This window comes from Sinocyclocheilus grahami, unplaced genomic scaffold (assembly GCF_001515645.1).
Source record: "Sinocyclocheilus grahami isolate Dianchi unplaced genomic scaffold, SAMN03320097.WGS_v1.1 scaffold240.1, whole genome shotgun sequence".
NCBI classification, from domain to species: Eukaryota; Metazoa; Chordata; class Actinopteri; order Cypriniformes; family Cyprinidae; genus Sinocyclocheilus; species Sinocyclocheilus grahami.
This window is the reverse complement of record NW_015505419.1, coordinates 545,313-562,224: the sequence shown is the minus strand read 5'-3', so window position 1 is coordinate 562,224 and position 16,912 is coordinate 545,313. Positions and strand designations below refer to the sequence as shown.

General features: G+C 39.7%; 2 protein-coding genes and 1 long non-coding RNA gene across 3 annotated transcripts in view; 2 read left to right on the top strand and 1 right to left on the bottom strand.

Moving 5' to 3' along the window:
* Nucleotides 1-278: 278 nt before the first annotated feature.
* LOC107597917 (uncharacterized) lies at nucleotides 279-2,879 on the top strand. The gene is made up of 2 exons (XR_001610504.1): nucleotides 279-497; nucleotides 2,153-2,879. It is a non-coding gene; the product is annotated as an uncharacterized lncRNA (long non-coding RNA).
* Nucleotides 2,880-5,950: 3,071 nt separating this feature from the next.
* Nucleotides 5,951-16,432, bottom strand: LOC107597871 (phospholipase A-2-activating protein-like). The gene is given in 14 exon segments (XM_016289065.1): nucleotides 5,951-6,943; nucleotides 7,884-8,051; nucleotides 10,504-10,611; nucleotides 10,699-10,770; nucleotides 10,850-10,915; nucleotides 11,001-11,220; nucleotides 11,463-11,614; nucleotides 14,000-14,169; nucleotides 14,251-14,386; nucleotides 14,487-14,654; nucleotides 14,830-14,987; nucleotides 15,069-15,132; nucleotides 15,246-15,439; nucleotides 16,104-16,432. Coding segments are annotated over 14 exon segments (2,397 nt in total). The 5' UTR covers nucleotides 16,253-16,432; the 3' UTR covers nucleotides 5,951-6,371.
* A 92-nt stretch (nucleotides 16,433-16,524) lies between these two features.
* smim20 (small integral membrane protein 20) overlaps nucleotides 16,525-16,912 on the top strand; it is a 2,345-nt gene continuing 1,957 nt past the window's right edge. Inside the window, exon 1 of the mRNA XM_016289064.1 lies at nucleotides 16,525-16,710. Within this exon, the coding sequence (XP_016144550.1) occupies nucleotides 16,602-16,710 (109 nt within the window). The 5' untranslated portion in view covers nucleotides 16,525-16,601. The remainder of the gene's footprint in view (nucleotides 16,711-16,912) is intronic.

The window sequence follows — 16,912 nt, the reverse complement described above, 5'->3', positions numbered from 1 at the left end:
TGATGATTGTAACCACTCTAAGTTTGTCTGCCTTGGGAAAGCTAGCGTGTCTCTGACATAGTGATAACACTCGTTGTCTTCTCTAGTGCAGCTCAACCAGGTCTCGTCCCATTCGTCCATATTTGTGATATCACACATCCCGGAAAAAATGCATTGTAGTCCAAACAAGTCGTTCCTTGTAGTTTTTGAAAAGTGATTTCTGTTAAATAAAATATCTCCTTTTGAAGTGGACTTTGAGCTTTGTAACTTCGCAGATCTTTTTTATGCTCAAACAGCAACATTACAGACTAACTAAAGTTGAAAAAGTGAAAAAGCATAATAGGACCCCTTTAAAGGTTAATTTTTCCAAATGTGACTTGGACGCAGATCTGTGTTAGCAAATGTGAATCAGAGTTTAAAGGTTAAACTTTTAGACAGAAGTATTGCCATTTCTAGCAACTTCTATGTTAAACAAACAGGATAGCAACACCTTTTCAAGGGTTTGACGTCTATGCTTGGTGAGAGAGTGAGTAATGCTCTCTGTAGACTATTGTCTTTGCTTTAACACAAAATAGCTGTGAAGATCCATCATCAGTGAAATCAAGCTTAACAAGTTAATCATGATCACTAAACCTGTACCAAACCCTGATGCTGTCAATCATATATCATAATGTATCTGAAAACTGTCTGAATACATTATATAAGTTTGATTGTCCAGATGATGTGCTTGTGGTGGCTTGCTTCATGCTTCAAGTATGGCATGTTCCAAAGCTGCCAGTTTACTACTCTATATGGTCCAAAAGAGACTAACAACGCACAGTGCTCTAACTCGCACAAAGCTGATAGTGTGTTATTTCAAAATTGTTTACATGGAGAAGATTTTTGGAGTCTAAAAGGCAAGAGGAGCGGCAAAAGCCTACCTTGCTGTAGACGTATGTATTTGAGCTCTGGTTTTAGCATTATTTATTTCGTTTTTATTTTCCTTGTGTCTTGCTAAATAGTGGAGGCATGAAATGTTTGGGGTTGTGACTATTCAATGTAATTTTAATAGCAGTGGCATAGTAAATTAGTTTTATTACCTGAATATGACAATTAGACTTGAAGCTAAACCACTGTTGGCATGTAGGATTTCACCTGTGTTTTAACTACAGATGCTAAATACTTTAAAAAAAATAAATGTGGAACAATCACTGGTAGTAAACTTAATATATTTCCTTTACCTTAAATGTCAACTTGGAATCAAAATTTTCTTTATTATTACACCTCTCTGGTTTTATGTGAATGATAAAATTATGTTCGCAATCAAAATTAAATAGCTTGTTCTTTCAGCTTATGTCACACGTTTTTTTTTTCTCTCCAAATCTTCCATTTTGACCTCCTGTAAAAAGAATGACGTTTTACAGCCCAATCAAATAAAAGCACACTCTAGATTTTTTCTCATAAAATATCCAGTTTCACTCAGAAGTATCGCATTGCAAAAATAAAATGAGATATGAATGCCGATTCATTTTGACTTTGTTAAATAAAATGATCTCTATATTAGTGGTTTTGGGGCTGAAGCCAACAATGGAACCACAGAATGACTTAAAATAATACATTACTATTATTTGTATTTGGTGTAATGCAATGTGTTTACGTGGTTTAAGGTTAAAAAACACATTATTTTCCACATACCGTACATTCTTGTTGCTCCTCTCTGCCCTGCTTTTCTGAAACGCGTAGATTTTTTACAAAGCTCATTGTTCTGAAAAGCACGGTGTGCTCTGATTGGCCAGCTATCCAGTGCATTGTGATTGACCGAATACCTCAAGCGTGTGAAGGAAATGTTACGCCTCTTACCATATTTGGAAGCACACAGTGTGTTTCCACAACATGGCGGCAACAATACTACAGCGAGAATAAAAGTTATGCCTTTTTTCTTTGCGTAAACATTTGGGCGGTGTTATGCAAATCTTGCAACACAGTGACGTAGACATGTGGGGGCGTGTTTGAATGAGGTGTTTTTGGAAGGCATGGACGAGTTTTAACTTTTATAAAAGAACATCTCTTTGGGTTTGAGAACTTTACAGATCTTGTATATGCACGAACAGCTTGTAACACTCCAAAGACAAAGGAAAAAAATAGGTTACTGTCGTAACCCCGGTTCTCTGAAACATCGAGTGGAGAGATCCAGGTGAGAGAGTGAGTAATGCTCTCTGTAGACTATTGTCTTTGCTTTAACACAAAATAGCTGTGAAGATCCATCATCAGTGAAATCAAGCTTAACAAGTTAATCATGATCACTAAACCTGTACCAAACCCTGATGCTGTCAATCATATATCATAATGTATCTGAAAACTGTCTGAATACATTATATAAGTTTGATTGTCCAGATGATGTGCTTGTGGTGGCTTGCTTCATGCTTCAAGTATGGCATGTTCCAAAGCTGCCAGTTTACTACTCTATATGGTCCAAAAGAGACTAACAACGCACAGTGCTCTAACTCGCACAAAGCTGATAGTGTGTTATTTCAAAATTGTTTACATGGAGAAGATTTTTGGAGTCTAAAAGGCAAGAGGAGCGGCAAAAGCCTACCTTGCTGTAGACGTATGTATTTGAGCTCTGGTTTTAGCATTATTTATTTCGTTTTTATTTTCCTTGTGTCTTGCTAAATAGTGGAGGCATGAAATGTTTGGGGTTGTGACTATTCAATGTAATTTTAATAGCAGTGGCATAGTAAATTAGTTTTATTACCTGAATATGACAATTAGACTTGAAGCTAAACCACTGTTGGCATGTAGGATTTCACCTGTGTTTTAACTACAGATGCTAAATACTTTAAAAAAAATAAATGTGGAACAATCACTGGTAGTAAACTTAATATATTTCCTTTACCTTAAATGTCAACTTGGAATCAAAATTTTCTTTATTATTACACCTCTCTGGTTTTATGTGAATGATAAAATTATGTTCGCAATCAAAATTAAATAGCTTGTTCTTTCAGCTTATGTCACACGTTTTTTTTTTCTCTCCAAATCTTCCATTTTGACCTCCTGTAAAAAGAATGACGTTTTACAGCCCAATCAAATAAAAGCACACTCTAGATTTTTTCTCATAAAATATCCAGTTTCACTCAGAAGTATCGCATTGCAAAAATAAAATGAGATATGAATGCCGATTCATTTTGACTTTGTTAAATAAAATGATCTCTGGTTTTGGGGTTTTGGGGCTGAAGCCAACAATGGAACCACAGAATGACTTAAAATAATACATTACTATTATTTGTATTTGCAATGTGTTTATGTGTTTACGTGGTTTAAGGTTAAAAAACACATTATTTTCCACATACCGTACATTCTTGTTGCTCCTCTCTGCCCTGCTTTTCTGAAACGCGTAGATTTTTTACAAAGCTCATTGTTCTGAAAAGCACGGTGTGCTCTGATTGGCCAGCTATCCAGTGCATTGTGATTGACCGAATACCTCAAGCGTGTGAAGGAAATGTTACGCCTCTTACCATATTTGGAAGCACACAGTGTGTTTCCACAACATGGCGGCAACAATACTACAGCGAGAATAAAAGTTATGCCTTTTTTCTTTGCGTAAACATTTGGGCGGTGTTATGCAAATCTTGCAACACAGTGACGTAGACATGTGGGGGCGTGTTTGAATGAGGTGTTTTTGGAAGGCATGGACGAGTTTTAACTTTTATAAAAGAACATCTCTTTGGGTTTGAGAACTTTACAGATCTTGTATATGCACGAACAGCTTGTAACACTCCAAAGACAAAGGAAAAAAATAGGTTACTGTCGTAACCCCGGTTCTCTGAAACATCGAGTGGAGAGATCCACCTATGGGAAGGGCATCCATACCTGACCTCTGCAGAAGCATCTAATTGCACCAAATCTGGCTAGACAGACAGAAGTGCGCAGCCAATGCCAGGTAAGGCCCCACCCCCTTACCTGAGCATATAAGGCCTGCACGCGATGCTATTCTCCAGTAAGTATATTCGCTTCTCGTGCGTCAAGCGGGGCAAAGCTGGTGGATCTCTCCACTTGATGTTTCAGAGAACTGAAGGAAATGTTACGCCTCTTACCATATTTGGAAGCACACAGTGTGTTTCCACAACATGGCGGCAACAATACTACAGCGAGAATAAAAGTTATGCCTTTTTTCTTTGCGTAAACATTTGGGCGGTGTTATGCAAATCTTGCAACACAGTGACGTAGACATGTGGGGGCGTGTTTGAATGAGGTGTTTTTGGAAGGCATGGACGAGTTTTAACTTTTATAAAAGAACATCTCTTTGGGTTTGAGAACTTTACAGATCTTGTATATGCACGAACAGCTTGTAACACTCCAAAGACAAAGGAAAAAAATAGGTTACTGTCGTAACCCCGGTTCTCTGAAACATCGAGTGGAGAGATCCACCTATGGGAAGGGCATCCATACCTGACCTCTGCAGAAGCATCTAATTGCACCAAATCTGGCTAGACAGACAGAAGTGCGCAGCCAATGCCAGGTAAGGCCCCACCCCCTTACCTGAGCATATAAGGCCTGCACGCGATGCTATTCTCCAGTAAGTATATTCGCTTCTCGTGCGTCAAGCGGGGCAAAGCTGGTGGATCTCTCCACTTGATGTTTCAGAGAACCGGGGTTACGACAGTAACCTATTGTTCTCTTTCATCATCTCGTGTCTGAGATCCACCTATGGGAGAGACATGGACAGCTCCCCGATTGCCCAATACACTCACAGTAAGGTTCTGTAAGCCAGAGAAGGACGGTCACCCCAAGCCGGTGCCTGACACGTCCCATAATCATGCACCTGACAATCCTGACACACACACACACACACATGACTGCTGTGCACAGGCAGGACATGAAACATGTATGAGGCCCACACATGTAAATAAATACAGCAACACATATGAAACACCCAGGCAGGAAAATAAAGTGAAGTGACATGAAGTGACATGTGCATAAATGCATGCTTGGTGACACGAATGTGCGTGGCCCGACGGCCCACTCACCCTTCGTTCCTTTACTACAATGTGTAAATGGGAGGCAGAGAGGAAGGTAACAAGGAGCTATGAAGACCCCATCCCTAAAACAGAATGTGCTACCGAAGTTTTGGTGACATCCAGTCGGTAGTAACGCACATGGGGAGAGGCCCAGCTGGCAGCAGAGCAGATGTCCTGCAGTGACACTCCCCCGAACAAGGCCCAAGAGGCGGCTAAGCCCCTCGTGGAATGAGCTCTGATGTTCCCTGAGGGCTGCAGACCCATCGATTCATATGCCAAAGCAATAGCTTCCACAAGCCAATGTGAGAGGCATTGCTTAGATATGGGACTCCCCCTGTGCGGGGGTGTCCATGAAATAAAGAGCTGGTCGCTCTTCCGGAAAGCACTGGTCCTGGTCATATACGTCTGTAATGCACGAACCGGACAGAGCATTCAACCTCTGATCCTCGGTGGAAGAAAAAGGTGGTGGGTGAAAAGCGGACAGCTCCACCACCTCCGATGTAAACGCAGGGAAGCACTTAGGCAAAAAAGCCGGGTTCGGCTTAAAAAAAAAACTTATCTCCACTAAGAGAGAATTTAGTGCACGAGGAATGAACCGAGAGTGCATGTAGCTCACTGACACGTTTAGCTGAAGCCAAGGCCAAGAGCAAAGCTGTCTTGAAAGACAGCAGCTTCAGGGAAATACTTCCCAGGGACCGTATAAGCACGCATGGCGGAGGCTGATCCAGAGATGTGTCCTCCTGTAGACGGTTAAGTGAAGTCAAAACCAACGAGCTGTGAGTAAATTTCAGAGGTCGCGAGAAGCGAATGTCAACTGGAGAATAGCGTCGCGTGCAGGCCTTATATGCTCTCAGGTAAGGGGGTGGGGCCTTACCTGGCATTGGCTGCGCGCTTCTGTCTGTCTAGCCAGACTTTGTGCAATTGGATGCTTCTGCAGAGGTCAGGTACGGATGCCCTTCCCATAGGTGGATCTCAAACACGAGATGATGAAAGAGAACTGGAAATCGCATCATATGACCCCCTTTAAAATGCTAAAAACACAAAATCAAGATAGAAACTGAAAGCATACCTCCAAAACAAGCGGCTTGGTCATAATTATACCACAAACACTGGGAATATCTTATGGGCAACCTAAATGGGTTATGGGGGCATTAGAGTCAAAAAGGTTGAGAACCACTGATCTACATCAATAACATGAGCCTTGCTTTAGGAAAGATTTCAACTGATCACCAGTGTTTATTCACATCATGCATTCATTCAGATCCATTCAGCTTCAAAATGTGAAAATTTAAATACAAACTAATGATATATAGATTGAGGTTTAAGAGATCTGAAAGAGGGCTTTTCTCATGGAGGAGTAGTAATGGAAGGAGAAGCTGGTTCACCTTCATAACATCACTGCAGTTCATCAAGCACTAGTCGGCAGCACTCGCCCACTTTAGCCGGATCAGAGACCCTGGCATATTTAGAAATCTGAGAGTTGACACCCAAAGATCGTGCAAGGTCCTTTGCGGTGCTATCCCCGGCCACTGTGGTCCCCAGGGCCACCAGCAGCCTGAAGACGGCCTCTTTGTCGTGTACGACCTCTAAGGTGGTGCTGGCCACTGATAAGCACTGTGCCTTCGCCTCGATCTCGGTGGGTTGACCGTACAACCTTCCAGCGTAGTTGAGCACCAGGGTAGCCAGCGCCACGTGGATGTTCTTGTTGGAGACGACACGGAGGTCACCGGCACGGGACAGGACTGCGTCACGTTGACCCAAGAGTAGAGCGCGGCCGTGGGACCCAGAGAAACAGTTGCAGAGAGTGCGGAGCGCCAGCATCTGATTTGCAGGCCTGCCCTCAGGAGACATGAGACCCAGGAGATGGTTGCAAAGACTGGCACCTTCAGTCCCACCACAAAGCTGGGCGTTGACTTCTGGATGGCGCACAGCCAAACGCAGGATGTCCAACACTGGGAAGACAATGTCTGAGGATGGAAATGATGACTGATTAATAGACTGGAAGTAGCAACAGATCTTTTATTCTGTATTGTGAGGTACATCCAAGTTAACAGATTATATATATATATAGAAAAAAAGATAAGATTAGATAAGGTATATATATATATCACCTCACCAGAGAGAAGTCTGTTGTTTTTCCCCTGGAAGATCCAGTTATTACATTTTGATTAAGTTATTATTAAATAATAATAATTAAAAAAAAAACTAAAGTAATACTGAAATAAAAATAAAGGAAACCTAAATGCTTATATTTAAAAAGTACAAAAATGAGTAAAAATGCACATAACAAAATTACTAAAAATGTAAATATTTAAAAAATGAAATCTTATTCCAAATATCAAATAAAAACTTTAATTGTATATAAATAATACAACAACACTGTGAAATCGATCAAGCTCATATGATCAAGCTGTTCTGAGAATAAAGTATTGAATTCAGTTGATTCATTTGCATAGTCAGATATTTTCTTTCCGCTGCCTTTTCAAACTTTTTCTGCAGCAACAGCCTTGTAAATTCATTTAAATTCATTATATTAACGACATCTCTTAATGATGAGAGATGCATTCGCTCCAGAGTTAATCACAAACTCTGGATCAAGTTGACGGAGAACGCTTTGTGAGCTCGCTGAACCTGATCTAAACCAGGTTGGATCTGTTTGGTTTTGTCAACTCTAAACTTATTCTGAAATTTTATTCAGCTAGCTTCATGCAACAGGCCACAGAAGTTTGTAGTAATATTGAAGACTTTGATTAGCTGGTTCAGGTGGTTTAATTAAGAGTTATAGCTAAACTCTACCGTGGCCCTCCAGAAGCAGAACTGAACACCCCTGCCATCAGTGATACTTTGTTTAAGTCTTAGTATAGTGAGTTGTTTATTTAAGCAGGTTAAATAGGCTCAATGCCTTACCTTCTGGCCAGTGGCTAGTCCTCCACAGAACACTGATCTGCTCTGCCGTGGGCTGCGCCGGACTCTTCTGGTCTGCAACTAGAAGCAGCAACTTCTCCAGACAGTCCAGTGCTGCGTCACTCAGCTTACGGTCTGCAGGAGCAGTGCTGTTCAGCTCCCGAAGCTTACCTACAAATGATATTGAGGAAATGTTATGTAGGGATTAGAGTTTTGCCGATAGACGATAGTATCGCGTATCAACAATAGACAAAGATATCACCTGTGGCTGATTCTTTTTATTATTATTTTTACTAACCTAATAATAATAGTATCTAATTAATGTTAGGGCAGTGTTGCGCATTATAACCAATCACACACGATTCCACTGAGGTTATGAACCCAATGGCCAATCAGAGGCATTCAGATGACTGAATTCAGCTCTCTAATGTATTCTCTCATCATAAACAACGAAGTGCAGATGTACGTGTGCAGTGCAGATAGCTTCACAGATTATAACGGGAGTGATTTTTAAAGTGCATAAACTCGTGCTAGATTGAAGTCAGTGATGACGTTCTTTGGTAATGTAAATGTCCTTTGTTCCTTTAGTAGCTGCTGTTTGAATAACTGAGGTAATGTAAGCATTATAATTAGTAACTTGCAATGTTTCTATTAAATTATCAGGTTAAATACAAATTCAGTCATATTAAAAACATTAGGCTGCTTTTAGCCTTACGCTGGCATTGATTCACGTTCCGGCAACTAAGTAAATCATTTAAATTTTGCTCGATAATATTGTGTATCACGATCTCACAGTCTGACGATAGAACAATATAACAATTGAGCATATCGCCCAACACTAGTAGGGATACAGGATAGGTTACTGTTACCAAGTATGTCTTCACTGATTGCGCAACCTAGCTCTCCAGTGGGGCCTGGACCACCCAATCACAAGCTTGGCCAACAGGGCTCCAGAGATGAAGTCAGATACCCTGGCACTTCACTAATTGATAAATCTAGTTGTCAAGGCAACATTTCTCATTTTCATTAAAGTACTTTAATACCTAAAAATAAATAAATTAAAAACATAAAAACTACTTAGAAAAAGCAAACAACAAAATTACTAACACTTAAACTAAAATATAAAAATAAAACCAATTCAAATCTATTCAAAATATTAATAAAACTATAATAGTACATTAAATAACACTGCTTCCGAGAATACATTGTTATTACCATGGCATTACTATGGTATAGTGTCTATACATTTTTTTTATGTGCTTTTTTGTTATTTTCAACTTTGAGCCCAACCTGAAAAGGTAGGATTGGGTATCGTTTGAATTTGATCAATTCCAATTCCGATGCTGCTTATCGATTCCGATTCTTATTGATTCCCAGTTTCGATTTCAATGTGGTTAAAAAAAATGAAGTCAAACATTTAGATATCAAACATATTTATTGTGTCTCTTTTTGCAAAACATTTAATTGCTGCTGAATACCATGAACAAAAATCTCGATTAAGATCTGTTTTTTGTGCAAAATAGAGCTGTATGTTTCTGGATGAAATTAGACTTTTTTTTTTTTTTTTAATGGAGGTTGTAGTTCTCACAATTCTGAAGAAAAAAATATTAGACAACTAAACAAAATCTCACAGAATTTATGAATGGAATGACTCACTCAAGATTTACTTGTTTCATTACTGCATGAATCAATTTTTTTAATGAATCACTTGAATGAATGATTCAAAGACAAAAAAAATGTTAACAGCCCATTTTCGCCAACTAAAAAAAAATGTGCGCACAGGAATTGACAGGTGGAATTGAAATTTGACCTTATGGGCCTGTTTACACCTGGTCATTTCATGCGTCTTCGCTGATCGGATATCTATCTGATTTGTTCAAACATTTCCATTTACACTTGGCCACATAAATGTGTTGTCGCAAAACGGATATAAATCCGATCTTCAATTCCCGCGCTATATTTAAATTTAACGGAGTTCACGTCAACGAAATCAAAAGATAAGTGCTGCATTTTATTAATTATCAGCTCATTTCAAGATCAAAAGCTGCAATAGGAGAGCGCGCGGCATCAGCACTGGAAAGATAAGTTTGTCTTACTACTTTTAATGAAGATGATTGTGTGTTGACCATCTGCGTCTTACTTTGTTTCATTCGGCTTGCTGAAGAGATGCTCAGCTTCTCGTCCGCGGCGATGCGTGTTGCATTAGCGCAGTCATATCTGACTATAATGTCATATAGCCTATAACTCGCTCTCACATATTATTTTAACATTTTGGGAGGAGTAAAATTTACATATGTGGTTTCAACAACCAGATGCATTTACACTTGTCCAGTTTAGTCTGGAATGCGGCCCAGACCACCTCCTGAAGTGGTTTGAGCGAATGGATTTATATCCGTCTTGAATGCATTTCAGAGGGCATTTACACCTGGTCTCTTCACGATCGGATAGCTATCCGATCAGAAAAAATGCATGAAGTGACCAGCTGTAAACAGCCCCTAAATATCCAATTCTGGAATTGGAATTGATTTTTGATTCCAAACCATACTGAAAGGCCTGTGGACCACCTTATACCTGGAACAGAGACTTTGATTAAGTCAAGTTCTGATGTAAAAGTGTCACTTACCAAGAATCTGAGTTGTATTCGCCTGTTCAAACATAACTCCATCCATATTGGGGAAGAAGATGTTTGTCGTAGCTTTCGGAGCAGAAGAAGAGGAATAGGCACTGCCACCTAGAGGATTGAGAGGTATATTAGTGTACATGATCCATGTACGCATGTGATGCTCTGGATGTACTGGACGTATTGCATGTATTTTACCAGTAAATGGATCAGCTCTGCCTGAAGACACCGTGCCTGTGGATTCTGACCCGGGTATATATCGTCCAGCCCCTGCCCAAACAAACATAAACTTCTCTCATAACTTTGATTTCATATTAGCAAATATCAAAAGATATTCAAAAAGGCCCACCTGTGAAAGGATCAGCGCCAAATCCTTGGTCGTCACCTCCTGAACCCGGAATGTAGCGTCCCGCACCTGAGAACACAGGAGGGATATGAAGCACACTTCAGTCTTGACCTTCAGCCAAACAAAGTGTGCGTATGTATATCGTTCTGGTTACCTGTGAAGGGGTCTGTGGCCGAGGCGGGGGCTGGGCCTAGAGTGTGGCCTTTAGTGTTCTCGATGATGAAATTAGCCACCTGATCCAAGAACATGGGACTCAGGTCATTTTTCTCCAGGAAGTTGTGAGCTGTCAGCCAGGGGTCATCTGTCATATTGTAAGGCAGCTTCAAGCCAGGACCTCCCTCATTCACATCGATAGAGAAGACGAAGTCATACTCCTTTAGGCAGGGAAATCACAAGGGTTAAATCATGATTTAACTATATAAACTATATGATTTAACTCATCAACTATAGTCAACACTGGACATTTAAGAGCTCTCACACAAGACTACCAGTGTTGACCATAAAAATATTACTTGCATCAATTTATGAACAACAACTGCAGTTGACGGCTAACAGTGACTATATCATACTTGCATACTATGCACAACATCTATTGGATAAATACCACGGGTCTCACCTTGCCTTCATACATCACTCGCTTTGAATTTTGCTGAGAAGACCCGCCCACTACATCTCCGATCTTCACCCAGCGTCCATCACTCACGCTCCACTGATACGCTTCAACATTAGAACCCTCCTTTATGAGCCGCGTCTGGCCATCCCGGTTCCCTACACATATACAATAATAATACAGTGAGCAAAATGGTTACATGCTATTTAATATAATATAATATATTTTCACACAGAAGGTATATACAGAAATAATACAGTATAATGCAAAAATATAAACATATATTTATTATAATGTATTAAATATAATACTTATTTATACATCATTTTTAATGCAGTTAGAAGGATATGTTTTTATTCTATATAGTAATCTATTACAAGCAAAAAATATTTGTCTAGCATTCTCAGTGTTGTTATGGTTAACTATAACTATTCAAAATTATTTCTGTTATTGGAAAAAGCTGAAATACAATAAAATATAAATAATAGATTTAAAACTTAAACGTAAATTTGAAATGAACTAAAATAAGTGCAAGTACTAAATTTACTAGAAACTGAAATAAAAATAAATGAAAACTGAACGGACAATAAAAACCAAAAACTAATAAAAATGACAAGCGCATAACAAATTTGCTAAAACTTGAACTTAGATTAAAATAAAAACCGAAGCTAAATCAAAATATTAAAGCTAAATCAAGATATTAATAAATACTATCATTTATGGAAGCCTGTTTCCGCCACTGAATTATTATTATTATTTTTTTTTTTTTTTTAAGTAATTTGATATAAACTCACAATTCAGATTTTTCTCAGAATTGTGTGATGTAAACTTGCATTTGCGAGTTATAAAGTCAGAATTGCGAGATATAAACTAAGTGAGTTTATATCTCTCAATTCTGTCTTTTCTCAGAATCGAGTGTTCATATCATCCAACTGTGAGAAAAAAAGTCAGAATTGACTTTATAACTCACAACTGTGAGTTTATATCTCACATTTGCGAGAAAATTGTGAGATATTGGAAAAAGCTGAAATACAATAAAATATAAATAATAGATTTAAAACTTAAACGTAAATTTGAAATGAACTAAAATAAGTGCAAGTACTAAATTTACTAGAAACTGAAATAAAAATAAATGAAAACTGAACGGACAATAAAAACCAAAAACTAATAAAAATGACAAGCGCATAACAAATTTGCTAAAACTTGAACTTAGATTAAAATAAAAACCGAAGCTAAATCAAAATATTAAAGCTAAATCAAGATATTAATAAATACTATCATTTATGGAAGCCTGTTTCCGCCACTGAATTATTTTTTATTTTTTATTTATTTTTTTTTTTTTTTAAGTAATTTGATATAAACTCACAATTCAGATTTTTCTCAGAATTGTGTGATGTAAACTTGCATTTGCGAGTTATAAAGTCAGAATTGCGAGATATAAACTAAGTGAGTTTATATCTCTCAATTCTGTCTTTTCTCAGAATCGAGTGTTCATATCATCCAACTGTGAGAAAAAAAGTCAGAATTGACTTTATAACTCACAACTGTGAGTTTATATCTCACATTTGCGAGAAAATTGTGAGAAAAAGTCGCAGTTCAAATTTTTTTTTTCAGTGCCGGAAACGGGCTTCCATAATAATCTATGAATATAAATAATACAGACCTGCCAACCTTTGAAATTTTTTTGAGTACCATCGGTGACCGGGGGGGGGGCCATACCGGGGGTCATATAGCCTATTCCTACATTACTTGAAGCTCTTTGATGGCTAATGTCAAAATCGTAATTGCACGATGTGCAAAATGCTAGACTTCATGTTAAATATTTGTCATAGGTTAGTACTCAGAGTCTGCACTCAGTTTGTGATATTCCTGTTATACAGTATTTTAGAGTAAACAGTACGAATGCAACAATACAGTTAGCCCAAGGTTCAATAAATACATTCAATTTCAATTTGGTTCTGATGGTTTGGCACAACAGAGTTCTTTTAGCGATTTTAAATGCTATTTAAAACAAACAAACTCCAGTACATTGTTGTACACTGTAGAAAAACATGGATTATCACATGTCTACCTTAAATGTATTTTGAGAGAAGTATTATTTTTATAGATTGGCCATTATTTAGTGCTATGAACACATGTAATGTCTGTTTCATTCATACTGGATACTAGAGGGTGCCCCTGCGCTGAAAGTCCACATATGCATCACAGAAGTAATAGAGCTCACGACTCCAGGAAATACCATACATGTGTTTCCTCATCTCAGCGCACGACTCACGGACACACAAACAGAGCCAGTTTGGAGAGAAATAAAAAAACACGGGAAAAAAAACGCTATGATTGGTTGAACTCCTCATCTTTTTCGGTTGCTTGTTTACTGCGCGTGGACAGGTCACCAGGTTTTTGCATAGTTTAGAGTGACAAATCGTACCAGCGTACTTTAAGGTCAAAATGCGTACAGGTTGGCAGGTCTGAATAATGCAACAGTAACACTGAGCATTCTTGAGAACACTACATGTGTTCAAAATACACCTCAATCCATTCACCTGGTTCATTCAGGTGCTCTCTGCCAGGTAAGTCCTCTATCTTGATGTCACCCAAATCTCCAGTCTTGGGGTCGATGATGGCTTTGGAGAGCTCATCCTCAAAAGCCTGCAGGTCCTGAGCACTTGCTACACGCTCTTCGCTCTCGGTGAACACGCGGATAACGCCATCGCTTCAGAGAAACGTGACATGGTCATGCAGCATAATAAACTGCAAATAGTTTAGATATATGAAACAGAAACAGTATGTATACCTGGCTCCCACGGCAATGTCTCCATCAGGCAGAATGCAGCAGCACCACACCGACTGGGCAGGAAGACGGATAGTCTGGGAACATTCCCCCTTCCTCCAGACCCTCAGTGTCCTGTCCTCTCCCGTGCTTATGAAGTCTAGAACAGGAAAGAAGAAGACAATATGGGAAATAATTAAGATTTTATGCACAAATATGTAGCACCATATCAAACCTACAGCCAAACTGAAGGTAAGCACCTTGTCCGTTAGGGAAGACAGCGAGGCTGTAGATGTAGTTAGTGTGACCAGAGTAAACCTGCACACATTCACCCGTCACCATCCACCGTCTAATGCTGGCGTCATTACTGCAGGAGAAAAACTCCACCTCGTTTATCACAGCGAGCCCTCGCACACAATCCTCATGACCTGCAGGACAGACACATTACACATATCTCACACAGCTGGAGTCAAAAACTGCATAATGCTGACCCCTGCTGGAGATCTGATAAAACTAAACAAGCTCCACACGGTCTATATTCAACATCACATAAACATTGTTTCACTGTTGAAAGCATTAGAAGTACCAAATGCACCAATGTACCAGTGTAGGTGTTCTCACAGCGACCCGCCTTCCATAGCTTGATGGTCTTGTCAGCTGATCCAGACAGCATTAAGCCCTGCTCTGGTAAAATGACTACGGCCCATACAGCGGCACTGTGTCCCTGAGGAGCAGCAATTACAGAAGAAACCAGTCAGCACATACTCACACTCTACTGAAATTGATTGCAGGCAATGTGAGTATATCTGATCTCCCTTTTAAAGGTACAGTGTGGGGAGAAGTTGGCTGTAGTGTCCCACGAGCCACTTAGTATTGTGCCAAACTTGCCAGCTGAGAGTGTGCAGACTGTAAACACACACAAAAAAACATCAGGTATGGCTCCAGAAATCATTCCAGTGGCATTTCAAGACAACCTGCATGCAGTTACACTGTAATACATCATTAGCAGTGGACGGTACCTGTGTTTGTGTGACCCTTGAGGGTGAACAGAGGGTCTGGTCGGTCTAGTGAGAAAACACAGATGTTATTGTCATGTCCTCCAGTGGCGATGAGTCCTCGGGGGTATGTTTCATTAGGAGCGAGGATACACACGCAAGACACAAAGTTTGAGTGGCCGTTCATACAGTGCATCTCTGTAAAAACCTGGTTTTCACTGCAGAAGAGAAAACAGAAGAGTTAAACAGACGTTGATCATGTGTTTTTATTATCTATCCTATTTACAATACCGTTCAAAAGTTTGAGGTAGGTTTTTTTTTTTACTTCGCAATGCTGTACACCAATAAACAAATCATAAAGCTTCACTGAACCGAGCTGAATTGAACTGAATCTCAGTGAATTCAGAGAACGCGTCGCTTAGTGAAGTTTAAAGAGACAGTGCACCCCGAAATTCCTCCAGCGTGTATGACTTTCTTTCTTCTGCGAAACACAAAAGCAGGAGTTAGGCAGAGAGACTCAATCGCTATTCGCCGTATGGAAAAGATTCACGTGAACAGGTGCCTGATCTTCAGCGGTGTTCCACAGAAGAAGAAAGCATTAGAAGGGCTTGGGACAACAAGAGATTTCATTCTCATTTCGGGTGAACTGTTCCTTTAACGTTTCATCGTTTTTTTATAGATCGGTCGCTGTCAGGAAACCAAACCCGGTCAGTTTCCTTTCAGCTATGATGCTTACGAGTTGCCGAATTTCACTTGACTTGGCAACCCCTCTCAAAACATTAACCAACCAACTCCGAAAACGTATTACCCCTCAGCTTAGTAACCAACGAAACGGAAAGCAGACCGGGTCTCAGAGACAGCAGGAGGAAGCTGGCGGTGTACCTTGGGTTTGGTACCCAGACCCGCGCGGTTCGGTCTCTGGACACGGACACAAAGGCTCCGTCGGGAAACGCGACGGCGGCCAGCCCCCTGACATCCATCTCGTGCGCGGCGAGAGAGCAGCGCAGTCTGTATGAGTTACTGCCGGACATTATGACTGCTGAGAGACAGCGAACCCTGCACGCACTGACACAGCAACACTGCACGCACACAAACACACCCACAGCATGACGGGAGACCTCGCGACAAAATAAAAGCCCGGCTGGCAAACACTATTCCGCGACACTGTTAGCTCACAATATACACTTTTACCAGTATGATATCACATTTATGTCAAATACATTTTAAATGACAACAATTTTAAATATACGCTATATTCAGTGGAGAACAGGTGTTAAATAATAACAGACTTTAACCTTGTTTTTAATATTCACCCCGGAAGAGCACGAAAGAGTTGATTTCTGTCCTCGGTTGAGGTGAATCTATCAGATAATCAAAATAATGTCTGCTAATAGGAGGATAACGCTCATATTCGGAGGCTTCATTGCAGCAGTTGCTGTGGCTTTTTATCCTATATTTGTCCATCCTCTCACTCACACTGAAGACTACAGTAAGTGTTTATTACAACACAATGAGACATTAGTCATTATGACACTGCTCTTGTGTTGTTAGTAAACTTCTTCAGCTTCAAGTTTGTATTTTGTAACCTAATACTTTTATAAGCAGTTTAATCAGTTTCGGTAGTGAAGTCATTAATGCGCGTTATTACCAGTGTTGGGGAAAGTTACTTTTAAAAGTAATGCATTACAATA